We start from the raw sequence: 13006 nt of genomic DNA, 5'->3' as shown, positions 1-13006 counted from the left end.
CAGCCGCGCCCCGCACGGAAACACGTGGCGGCCGCGGCCCGCTGCTGCCCGGCACGCTCGGGAGGCGTGGGATGCCCAGGAAAGCGGTAGGTAGGGATTGACACTGCTGTGACAGCGCCGGCAGCAGCCTCCCAAGAAACACCAACACGCACGGTGCAATTTGCTACGTTGAAGAGGTGGAGGAAATTGTAGTAGGAAGCCAGAATGAGATGTGAAGCCACATCACAGAAACATTTATTCTCAGGGGAGGCTGGAGGAGCGGACAGTCATCTGGGAGTGCTATTGCACGGTCCTGATTTTGGATCTGCTGCGGAGGAAGAAGCCACCGCGCCGCAGAGAGCGAACATTTGGGACAGGTTAACGCTACTGGGTCCTGCAGCAGCCAAAAGCGACAGAAGAGGAGCAAGCAAAGGGAAAGCAAGTGCTCAGGGAATAAAGCCTCATGTTGGCAAAGTACTGCTTCCCATCCTGCTGTCAGGAGATTGCTGGCACCTTGTGAATAATTCTCAGAAAACCCTCTAAAAGGCAATGCAATATGTAGATTTGTTGTACAGGAACCTGCTCCTCTATTGAAAAGTTTAAAAAGCTAAAAAAGTTACGGTTTACAGACACATTTATAGAGGGCTTTCAATCTTCAGCTATTCAATTTTTACCTGAAGCACTGACCAGGCTTCTGCAAGCCTGTTAAGCCCATGTTAGCAGGTGAATTAAAAAACTGAAGAAAAGCAGACAAAGCTATGAGCAGTCATATCCTAGCATGCTTCAAAAGCCTGTTCTGCCTCTGGCTGACAGCACCCCACCTCAGCAGAGGCTGATGAGGCAGCTGCTCCCACCACCTGCAGTCGCATCACACAGGTCTGTGCTGCCAAAATACCCATCAGCACATATTTTAACACGTGATTGCATTTCTGTTGAGTTAATCCAAACACATGCCACAGTGCTCACATCAGATTAATATCGTCCCCCTGCCGGCAGCCATCCCAAAGCTAGTCTGGCAGCAACAGGTGATGCCCAGTCTACCACAAACCTTGCACTTTACAAAACAGCTGATCAAATCTGAGCCAACAGAGGGATGACGTGGCAGCTCAGCACTTTATGTCATGTGCTTGTAGCATTTATCATCCTGTACTACATTCTGTGAAATGGGTTTTACCATTCCAAAGTACAATTTGGTGTTCTGGTAGAAAAAAAAATATTTTTTTTTGGTAGTTCCCATCTCTTCCTCAGTCCAACCTATCTCAGTTACAGTGAGGGAGAGAAATCAGTGACAGGAGGGTATGTTGTACGCTACAGTTTGCTAAACAGGTGCAAAAGTATCAGCTTAATACTCCATTTAAATGCACCATAGAACAAACTACCCCAAAATATGCCCCATGTCTCCAAATCCCTCCTCAAACCACCAGCAGAGAGTTCACCTGCTTTCCCCTTCTCATTTCACTAGAAAACTTTCCATCCCACTGTCCTCACTGCCTTTCTAGCTACCTCATGTATAACATCTTCTACTCACTTGCAAGACACCTTTAGCCCCATCTTTCATCTCCACACCAGCTTCCTCACACTCCAAACCACTCTGAGTGCTTGGCTTTATGACTACTATCTTCCAAGTTATCATATTGCTCTGTGCCTACCTCACTTAGCATGTGCTATCCCTGGTAACATTGCACTTCACTGAAGCAATTGCTCTTTCTTAAGGTTACATAAACTGTCTTTCCCTGGATATTCCATTTAATGGCTCAGGCAGGTTTCTTCCTAAAGGGATAGTTGAAGTAGAAGATTAAATGTCTTGCTGTTTCTGTTGAGGCTCAACCCAGTCTTCATAATAGGTATGGAAGATTTTTACTCATATTCTAACAGATTAGAAAGTGTTAAAACTTGCTAATTTACCATATATAAAAGAATTTCAGCATTAATACTGTTTTGGAATGAACAAGACTGAAATATATTTACAATTCTTAAAAACATTTAAGACTATCTGTGCCAAGTTTGGGCCTTTTTTATACAAGAAAAATATGCTGAATCTAAAGCAATGAATTTCAACTGTCACTTTAGTAGAACATTTTTTTGTATAAGTAATTTTTTCAGTTTATTTTGAACTTCTAGACATTTAGTAAGAAACAAACAAACGCTTTCTGGAACAGGAACAACCATAAGGCAGTAGCACTGCTCTGACTACTGATGTAACCTATAGCACGTTCCAATGTAAACAAGCCTCTGAAGCAGAGCCCTGGTGCCATTTTTGCAGGCTGTCCTCTGTTGGTATGAGCACTACTCTTTCCCACAGAAGCGTGAAGGAGAAATAAACCATGATGAGACAGTATTTCATTGCAAGTACTGGCCAAATCCCAAGTCTGCCAACACACAGTCATATGATGCATTAACAAAATGGTTTTCTGTGAATAAATGTCATCCTGCCCATCCATTCATGGGTAATTATGGTAAAATGATATAAATTGCCACAGATTAGGCACAACCACCTTTCCACCACCCACCAGTGCTTTAGAGGACCCTCCTATAGCGAAAGAAACTGTCAGAATGAGATTTTATTAATTTAATTATATCCATCCTTTCCTTGTAGCCAGTCTGCCTTAAAAATCATGAACATATGTGTTTTTGTTTTCTAATACTTATTAAGTACATAAGAAATTGGCTTAAAATTCTTCAGAGTGCTACACACCAACAAGTTAATTCCTATTCCTTACCAGCAGGCAAAGAGGACATTCTGGCAGGTGAGGAGTTCTCAGGCACTAAGGATCTCAAGGGAAAAATTCATAATCCTCCACTCAAGCTGCTTTAAGTGCCCCCAAAGGATCACCTTTCTCTACCCTTAAATAAATGTATACCAAGCCCAAATAAACAAGCATTCCAGGTGCATTAATCTGCAGTCCCAAACCTTTCAAATTTTCAGGCAAAAGAAATCATCTGTTATGTGTAGCAGCAATACCACCTAGCTGCTCTGCAGCACTGTTCATCAGTCTCTCACAGGGGTTTCTACAGAGGTCAAGCTTATCATCTGCATGGAGAAATGGGAACGCTGAAGCAGAGAGCACACAGCTGGCTTATCTGCAGTCATCCTGCAAAGCCATAGCAAACCCAATCATTACTCAAATGCTCTGCTTGTTTTTCTACATTATCAATTGCACATAAATAAGAGGTAAAAATTTTCATAATAAAATGGAAAGGATATTGACATTCAGGGTCCAGCTCTTCTCACACTTCCCTCCACATCTCATAGATACTATAAGCATAGGAGCATCCTGCCAGGCCTTTGTGCCACTAGCCCAGCAAGTGAGAGCAGAGTAATTCTAGTTTAAAGGGAAATCTACCTGGGCATAAATTAAAGCTACCAATTATAGGCCTCCCCCTGAGTAATCCACTTATGTATACAATCATGCACGTGCATAAGTTAGGAGGAAACTTAAAAACCATCCTCAGACCCTTGTCTTTGGTAGGAAGATGGCAAAACTTCATCTAATAGGATGAAGAGATTTTAACCAGCTACAGCATACTGGGAAATAAGGTTCTAGGAATATCCCTGTTTGATAGCTCAGTACTGGAGCTATTTACAATGCAGGGAAGTACCATTCCAAATCCCTGCTGTCAGCTAAAACATAAGACATAAAACAGGCCCCATATATATGCTACAATAAATATTCTTGACCCGAGTGTTAGTCTGACTATTTCGCTTTCAGTAAGTGTTTAAATTACTCTTATCCTGGTTAAAAGAGCTACTAAAAACATGGGAGATCATCACTAATTTTATAATTACCTTCCTAGTGCTTATCGGATCATACTGCAACATTTCTTCAAAGATCATTAAGACAGGATTAATTGCTTCAGGAGAAACCTTACCTGATGAATGCTCCTGCCTCGTACGTCAGAAATGAGAGCAGAACGTCTCTTTGCTCCCGAAATAGCAGGAGCCATTTCTTCTGGGCACGAACAGATTGCCTTCAGTCCCAGTAAAATGGACTATAAAACTCTTACCTTCTCCTTTTAAACACTAAGGACGATTCTTTTCCTCCTGTTTCATCAGGCAGCAAAAGTAATCATCTCTTTAAGCAGCAACAGCTGACACCTATTTACTGGGTAATTGCTGCAGTTAAAGGGGATTAAGCACAATGAACTCGCTTTCGGTGATAAGGCAAAGCCATCCCCTCCCCTTTGCGGCGCTTCCCAGACACACCTGGGAAGAGCTCAGGGGAATGGAGGCCAGCCAGGCCAGCCAAATGGGGGGCACATGCTGGCTAGAGCCCCTTAGCCTTAGCTGCAGGCAGTGCCAAAACGAGATGCGCGTCCCCCGCGCAGTCACGGCAGGCTCTGTGCCAGGGGGTAGCACAGTGGGAAGCCCTGAGCCGGTCTGTCCCACACAGGCGCTTGGCAGAGGGTGAGAGCAGCACCTGCTGCAGCCTCACGGCTCAGCCACCTGAGCGGAGCAGGTGAGATCTGCAAGGGGGCAAATAACAGAGAAACGGCAAAGCAGCAAAGGCCTGAGTGGAACAAAGTCTACTTAATAGGGCATATGTGAAATGCTAATAACAAGAGGCAGTATAAAAACAAAACAAATTAAATCCAACTAACTTTTAACTTCTTAAGAAATGATGCTTACAGTGCTGGACCCGACAAGTTCTGTGCCTCTGCAGAAGCATCCCAGCTAGGATACAAAATACACTAGTTGACAAATAACTACGTGACACAACTCGAGATTAGCATGTTTTCATCAGGCAAACCAAATAGCAAAATAGCTTCTCCCACAAGGGGTCTTAAATATTGGTGAAGAAAACAAAGACCAGGAAGGGAAGTAACAGCATAGATTTGCCAAGGATCAGGCTATTCGGAACAAAAGCAGAAATTCCCTATTATCCCTGGTCTGTCAGGGAAATGCCATCAAGGTCATTTTAACAGGTTCTGTCATCCTTCTGTTTTTAATGCTAGTATTCTCCCCTCCACCCTTTTAGGGATGGTACCACTTAAACATTACATTTTTAAATAACACAGGGGAAAAAAAGCTCCTGTGTCAATTTTTTCTTATCCCAATTGGCATCTTATTACCAATTTCATATTATTCCATGGTTTAGGAGAAAAATGTGACAATCCAAACTTTACACTGTTTAAATGTTATTTTATTAAATATCTTCAGTTCAAGGTTTCATTGTAACAAAGCTATGAAGGTTCTACCAACATTCAGACCAAACAAACAAACACTAGCTAACTTTAATTGTTTCTATATCATGCAAAAATTCTGCATCAAATGCCTTCCATTTCCTGTTTAAAATGTGATATTTATAATATATATTATATAGATGCTTACATTAGCCCCATAAGAGAACATTAAGAATGCTAAAGGTGTACAGCTGTGTTTGATAATGGCCATACCAAGCTAAGGTTCTCATTAACTTAAAAGGAAACAAAACAAACAAAAAAAAAATCCAAAACAGTTTGTCTCCAAGACTGTGCAAAAACAAAAATCCCAACAGTTCTGTTCTTTTAAAATTTTCTCTGAAAGATGCATATACTTAATACAGAGGGTTCTCTTTTTTAACTATTAATAATCATCAGGTAAAGAGACAAGGAAGATCAGACCGAAAGAAGGCATGCATAATGTTTTGTATTTACCTTTTTTAAATGGCATAGTTGTAATCAGTTTGCTCTGTGGCTTAAAAAAAAATTCTGAATTAAATATCAAGGCTTTTTACTTTTCCACTTCACTCACTGGCTTAGAGCTGTCTTAAAAATGTTTTGAAATAATGAAATCTAGTGTTTTCCCCCCCATGGGTTCAATCCCCTCCTCACTCCTCCCCTGGGATAGCAGAGGGAGTAAGAAAAGGGTGTTTGCTCAAACAAACCTGGGAAGTGTGAATGGTCTTTTCCTTCATCAGTGGTTAGCTGCTCAAAACCTGGTGTGGGATAGCACCTCTCCAATAAAGGGAACAGAGCTTTGTAGCTATCTTCTGCAAAGTGACAGCTCCACTTTGTGCAACAGCTTTTGTTTTCTGCATTTTATTGAATAAGGATTCAAATTCCAAATTGTCTTTCTTCTACAGTCTCCTAAAGGATTGCCACACACTTAGTATGCTGTCAAGGCAATAAATTTAACTTCCTCTAGAGATCAAAAAAATGATTAGGGGTAAATCAGGTAAAAGCCCATTCCAACTTCTGCAAGTGATGCCTTCCCTTGGTCAAGACAAATCCCATCAGATCTGCCAGAAAGGCTATTTTCTTCTTGGGGCTAGGCTCCCTCCTTGGTAAGGTCAACAAAACACTTCCACATCTCCCACCCAATGAATAAAGAAAGGAACTGAACTCCTTTTGCAGCAAAGAAAAGAAAGGAAGATGAATTGGCCCAAAGGACGAACATCAGATCACGTGCTCATTCCCCTTCCCCTCTGCTTCGTGAGGTATCCTCTAACACCCAGAGGCAACATGGGGCGGGGGGTGGCCTGGGTTCCTTCAGCTACAGCTTTTGAGGTTCTGATCTGATAGTTTTCTCTGTTACAACATCACCGTAAAAAATAGAAAAATTACCCAAATAAACACTAGGAAACATGACACTTACAAACATCAGATGGGTTAGTGGTGGGGAGAAGCACCTGGCTGGGGCTACTGGCTCCCACTGCTATTTTACTGGAGACCAACAAATCAAACAGGAGGCCAGGCAACCCCTTTAATTCTACGGGTGCATATATTTCAGTATAAAAAACACACGCTATTTATGCCTCATATAGGAGTGTATGTGCAAGTTTTCATGAAGAACATAACACTAAGTTTTTTGTCTGCTTCCTAAGGAACACGTGTTCTGCAGCACTGTGGATCCCAACTATGCTACTAAAAAGGAAAAAAAATAGAAAATCCCATACAAATACCCTCTTCCTCATAAATCTCTGCTCTTAATGAAATGTTTTTTTTGTTTTGTTAAATTAAATAAGCTGGTTTCAAAACTCCATGTTTGTCCAGGTAGTGGCTGTTTCTAAAACCAGAATCACTAAAGAGCGAACTTCTATTCAAGTTATATTCACTTAAACCCATTTTTAAATCCCTACTTCCATCTTTAGTTTTAAATCAACATTCCATTTTGTTTTATTTCTTAAAAAAAAAAAAAAAAGAAAAAAAAAGAAAAAGTCTGATTTGGGATCCAGCAGCCGAGCAACCAGGTTTCCATAGCGTTCTTGCTGTGCAGAAATCGAAGAAGAAACAGGCTGAAGTCAGACTGCTGGGCAACAGGAAGAGAAGCACCTCCTCTCCCTTGAACCCCAGTCTTCACACTGGCTCCTCTGGGGTCTCCTTGTCACCTCTCACCGACTGCAGTTGCAGCACAGCCTGAATGCGGTATTAACTTCCACCATCGCTTTGTGGAGCACAGTTCAACCATCCGCTGTTCAAGCTGCCTCTTTTCTTGCTCTCCCTCTCTCTCTCCTTCACTTTTGCTTTCCCCCTTACTTCATTTCTGAAAGATGTTCCGGCTGCTGCCACTTTCTTAGCCCTGGGGGAAGGGGCGTGTTGGATAATCTGTCATTTATTTAGCATTATTCCTGTTTTTTATTATTTTATACAAACAACATGTCCTTTTTTTTAGATTTAAAAACACCTTCGTACAGCAGAAACAGACACGATGGATCCATGGAAAACAACAGAAAGGCAGTGCCCGGAGCATCAGATGCATGCAGGGTTTCGTGCATTTGGCTGCTGCCTGTTTGTAATTTGTATTTATTTTTTTAACGTCAAAACAGACATGACCGTTGCTGTCACTCAGGCACTCCAGAGCTGCTTGCTAAGAAGATATTGCCCTCCAGCTGAGTATCTCCACAAGTTGCTGCGGTCAGGAACAGGTGTCCACCCAGAAAGGAGAGGGGAGAACAGGATGGAAGATGGAAGGAAATAAAGCCATACATTAGCTGTACACAATTAAAAAAACAAGTTTTCTACAGGCTTATTATTTGGTGTAGGTAGAAACCCCTAACACAACACAAACTGGGGCTCATGAGGAGACCTCTAAAGATAAGAGGCACTCACTTCCTCTTCCAGGTGGCTGAGTGTGCCAATGAAAATCAACTAATTGCTAAAATGTATTATTGCTTTGGAGCAGCCCTGGGCGCACTCTCTTATAGCCATGACCCAGAAGTTGAAGAAGTTTCCACTGAAGCTTCACTTTCCATTGGCTTTTGCCTTGAACTGAAAGATAATTCTATTTTTCTTAGGGTTTTTATTTTTCAAATCTTCAGTAATTTTGTCTCTGAACTTTCTTAATATTTAAACAAATGTATGAGCTTTTCTGCAGTTTTGTGAAGTTGCAACCCTAGTGGCTGCTTTTAGCAAAGGTCCTTCCTAGTTAACCTTCATGTGCCAAATTACTGGATTTATTTTGATAAATTTTAAATATATTTTTTACTTTTGCATCTGTTTAGCATTATCTTGTCAAGAAAGTATAGCCAAACCCTTCTTTCTACCATTTCTTAGTTTGCAAATCTTTGTAGATTCTCCCTTATTAGTATTTTTCCTTCTTGGTTCCCACTCTCTCCTTACTCAGAAATCCTCTGATTAACATCAAACTTCTTTTCTGACTGCAATTTCCTTTTGAGATGATTTACCCAGAACTGAACTCTGCTTTCCAGGTGAGAAGAAACCACTAATTTCACTTTAAGCATTCTTACTCACCTCATTCATTCTTCATCCTTAGCTTTCACTGCACATAGGATAACACTGCTTCAAAACGATTCAGTACATTCAGATGGGGGCTGCCCACACTGACCCCATTTGTAATTGCTTGTGGGTACATTTCCTTCAGAACCCAGAAATACATGCAAATACTTCAACTTCTAGTAGCTTACAGGGTATTTTTAAATATTGTTTTAACCAACATTTTGTGGTTTGGAAATAGCTTCTGCTCTGCAGTTTTCAGAAACCCTCCAGCACATACTTTTGGAGGGCTTCAGCATTTCCACAGCCAAGAAACACACCTCTTACTGCAGCAGACTTTCCACTTCTAAATTTCCTTAGAACTCCTAGGCATAGTCACTGAGCCACACTGACCTTTAATTTAATAATTTCTTCTGCATCTTTTATCGGACAGACATCTGCCTCAACATTTCTGTGATGAAATCCGATGCAAGTTTTTTTTGTTTTACTGCAAAGGCTTTATCCTTCTCACTGCCTTACTCCCTGGAAATTCAGCTGATTTTCCAGCTTTCTTGAAAGCTTCCCTGCTTCTGGTGCCCCCAACTGGCTTTTGCTTTTCAAATTCCATCTGTGACCTCTGCAGCTTGCTTGTGATAGTTCACATTCCTTCCCACTGCCTTCAGTAGGGTTGAATACCTCACAACACTTGAATATAAACTGCTCTTGGCTTAGTCCCAGGTTGTTCACAGAACTAGGACTCAAGTAGCAACTATAATTGAGTGGCTGGTTCATCCTTAAATGACCACATTAAAAAAAGGCTGCCTCCCAGTTGTAGATATTTGCTGGTTTTGCCCTTAAATAGAAAATATTTAGTTAAAAGGTCCTAAGATAGGAAACTTTGGCCTGTAAAATGAATGTGACATATTTCACATAAAACAAAAGGATGCAGAAGACTTTGTACATCTAATTAAAAGAAGCCACTAAGGCAATAAACCAGAATGCCTCAATGCTGAAGAAGTAAATGGATCCGATGTCCTTCAGGAGCAAGCAACAATAATTTCTTCATGACATATTTTAGAGTCATGTTTCTTCCAATGCTGAATTGTGGCAAATTAACTGGGAGATATTTTAAATCCTCTGATATTATAATTTGTTTAGATTATTTTCCCCTCTGAGTTTTCTCAACATGGTACATTAAATAGCTTTTGTGTATCAGAAAATCAGTGATAAAATTTATATGAATAAACTCTTACTCCTTATGGCACAGATATTGTTCTGTATGGATTCTACAATATCCTTTCTAGGAGATGACATAATAAAAGAAAAAAAAATCCTCTGAAATGACCCCCATGGAAAGGTAGATGTGAAAGGGCCACCCTGTGCACAGCATGAGACAGTCTTCCACTGTGCTCCGGATTAGCTGTTTGTCCAAGCACAGACCTGAGCACCTGGAGGAAGCATAGGTGCTACAAGGACACCTATGCCCAGCTGTCTGGCACATGACCCCCATTTGCCAGGAACAGCAGATAACCATACTAAGTCCAGAGGACAGGACTTAAAGGAACACCATCTACAAGCTGAAGTTTTCAGCCTACAGACAACTAAATATGGTTATCTCACAGCCAGCTAAACAGCCTTGAATGCTGAATTCCCACATACAGCAGCCTCAGCCATGTGTGTGATGTACTCCTGCCCTGAGAATCCATACCCGTATTTGATCCTCACTGGAGAGGTGCTGCAGGAGCTCCAGAGCAGTGGTAGTGGACATTGAGCCACTTGCCATCCCGGCGGTGCCAGACACGGGTCTCCTCTGACTGCGTGGTGCGGGGCCGGCCTTGGCCGTCGATGTACTGCGTCAGGCGGATGTACGCGATGCAGGCGGCGTCCTCCCCGATGACGTGGACGTGGGGGTTCAGGATGGTCGTGTGGATTGGTTTGCTGTTCTTCGACAGTACTGGCAGGACACGCAAAACATCAGATTCGTTTTACGACTAAGAAAGAACAGCGTCCCACATTCTCCAACGTCTTCTATATTCTACTTCCCTTCCACTGGATTCTGGAAGGCCAAAAAAATTGCTCCTGCAATTTTTCAGGCAACATCCAAGCAATTCTTTCCCCTATCACCTGTTGTTCTCCTTAGGAACTGCACGCTTACTGCCAGGAGTCCCCAGGCCCCTTTGCCCCCACTTCCTCTACAAAGCATACTCTCCACCTTTTCAATATCAGTACTGCGATCTCTTCAGTTATGGAAAAAGACCTTTCACTTACAGAATATCATGGCAAAGGAGTCATTAATCAGGAGATCTTTAAGCTAGGGCAGCATTAAATATGAACAAACCTCGGAGAAGTGTTAAAATCACTCCCTAATAGGTTGCTGAGAGAGACAAAGTCTCTCTTTAAGCATATTTAAAGAACTACATACTGCCCATACTAAAGACCTTGACTAACCCCCAAAACAAAACAGATTGAACAGCTCAGGAATTAAATTTCAATTATCTCATCCTGTTCAGACATCCAGGAAGGGAGACAAATCCCATAGTATAAATGATAGCATTTCTCCCAACTCTTTCCTGCCCCAGGCTGACAAGGTGACCCTTATGTCTATATGAAAGGTTCATTCGGTGTTCATCTCAAACCATCCAGGGAAAACTCAAAGGGAAAACATCTTTATGCCTGACCATTCAGTATGTCTACCCCAAACGTACATGTTGATTCCACCAAAATATGATCATTTTTTCCATTTTCATATCAGTAAGAAGTCCAGTGCCTCGAACTTTTAAAGCTCCTGCAGTCTATGCCAGGTAAAAAAATTTCCACCTGGCAGACTGTGTGCCTAGAGTGAAAGGATGTGGGGGACAGAATTGAAATTGTTGCTTTTTGGCAAAAGGCTGCTGGCTTTCATGAATGCATCGTAACCCAAGCACAATCAAGTTCCTGCTTATTCTGATAACTAGTAAAAACAAGGCAAATTTTCCCCCCTAGATGTCACATAAAGGAAGAGTAGAGTCACCAAATCTACCCACTCACAGTTTTCAAAGTAAAACTTATGGAAATCCATTCCTTCAACCAGGTTCCCCAGTGCTTCAGGTTCAAATGAGGTCAAGCCAGGATCACAGATTTTTCTGCAAAGAAAAGCAGCACTGGTTTACAGTTTGCATTTCAGCCCAAGAGCTATTCACACAGTCAATGGTATGCCATTTGACTCACACCCTGTGTCCACCTAATTACATCTCCCTGCTCCAAGAAGTTAGTTCCTGAAGACTCAGCCCGACTGTAACTCGAGGAGCCAACTAGATGGCATTTCACATGAAATAAACCTCTAGGTTACTGACCTTCCTTTTATTCTCTTTCTGTTCTTCTCACTGCCCTCCCCTATACTTTTCTTACAACCCAGGACATTTTCCTATTGTTGTTCCTGTTGCTGTTTAATACCTGACTTGATATTCATTTAGAGCTCTACTACATCCCTTACTCCTAACTGATGTAGGCTAAGAAGGATAAAACCTTTTACCATTCCTGACTGCATGACAGCTCCTCATACTCAGGAGCCAGAGCATCACTTGCACACAAACTGATAAACAACCTGTCAGAAAGTATCTCTACTTACGTATAAGCCTCAAAATCTCCATTGTTGATGGCTTCTATCAGCTGCTCTGTTATCTTAATGATCTCTTGCTTACGCACTGTGAACAAGCAGAAAGAGCAATTTAGCTGTGCTGAAGAGCTCAGTAGAAATATGAGGCTAGTGGGTGCTTCCTACAAGTAATTTGTAGAGCACCATTAGTCTAAATCTCATAGGATGCTGCTCCCTGCATTCTGGAGATATGCAGCACAGACAGTCATCCACATGAGAGTAGGGAGGCAGTGGTATGAAAGGGAAATGGTGATCCCATAATGCAGGGAGAAAGGAAATAAAGAAACTATATTCCATTTTTTTCTTCTAGAAAGGTCTAAGGAACCAGAGGTGTCTCCTTAATGAAAGTTTGAGCTGCTTTGGGGGAGTCTGGGAAGTCAATGAATGCCAGTGACCCTGCCCACGTGAAGTACTTGTCTGGCAGTGTAAGATGTGGAAAACCTTCACCACAGTAGCCATATACAAATGGCCACACACAGATCAAGCCAATTGGAAAGAGTCTCCCAACAACTTGCCTATCACCATCATCAATACCTCAGCTATTGTGAATGCTGCAAGCAAGCAACTGGAACATGTAAGGATGGCTTCTGCAAGATAGGAAGGATGGCAGCAGGATGGATGGGTTGGATGAGCAGGTGCTAGCTATGTCTGAGTTGTGCACACTGTTCCTCAGGCAGTTATCTTCTGCCAATCCCTATGGCACAATTCTTTACAGCACTCTGACAGCATTGCCATTAAGTCAGCCCAGCACACTGGATTTCA

At 41.9% G+C, this 13006-nt stretch overlaps 1 protein-coding gene across 14 annotated transcripts in view; it reads right to left on the bottom strand.

Annotated features, from left to right (window-relative positions):
* Window positions 1–5098: 5098 nt before the first annotated feature.
* Window positions 5099–13006, bottom strand: part of CAMK2G (calcium/calmodulin dependent protein kinase II gamma) — a 119214-nt gene continuing 111306 nt past the window's right edge. For all 14 annotated transcript variants that reach the window (XM_033515832.1, XM_015633074.2, XM_015633083.2 and 11 more), the window contains 4 exons: window positions 12218–12293; window positions 11638–11732; window positions 10319–10564; window positions 5099–7807 (listed from right to left, as the gene is read on the bottom strand). In XM_033515832.1, coding sequence (XP_033371723.1) covers window positions 10332–10564; window positions 11638–11732; window positions 12218–12293 — 404 coding nt within the window. In that variant the 3' untranslated portion in view covers window positions 5099–7807; window positions 10319–10331. The remainder of the gene's footprint in view (window positions 7808–10318; window positions 10565–11637; window positions 11733–12217; window positions 12294–13006) is intronic.

Source organism: Parus major, chromosome 6 (genome assembly GCF_001522545.3).
Source record: "Parus major isolate Abel chromosome 6, Parus_major1.1, whole genome shotgun sequence".
NCBI classification, from domain to species: Eukaryota; Metazoa; Chordata; class Aves; order Passeriformes; family Paridae; genus Parus; species Parus major.
This window is presented reverse-complemented; position numbering and strand designations above follow the sequence as displayed.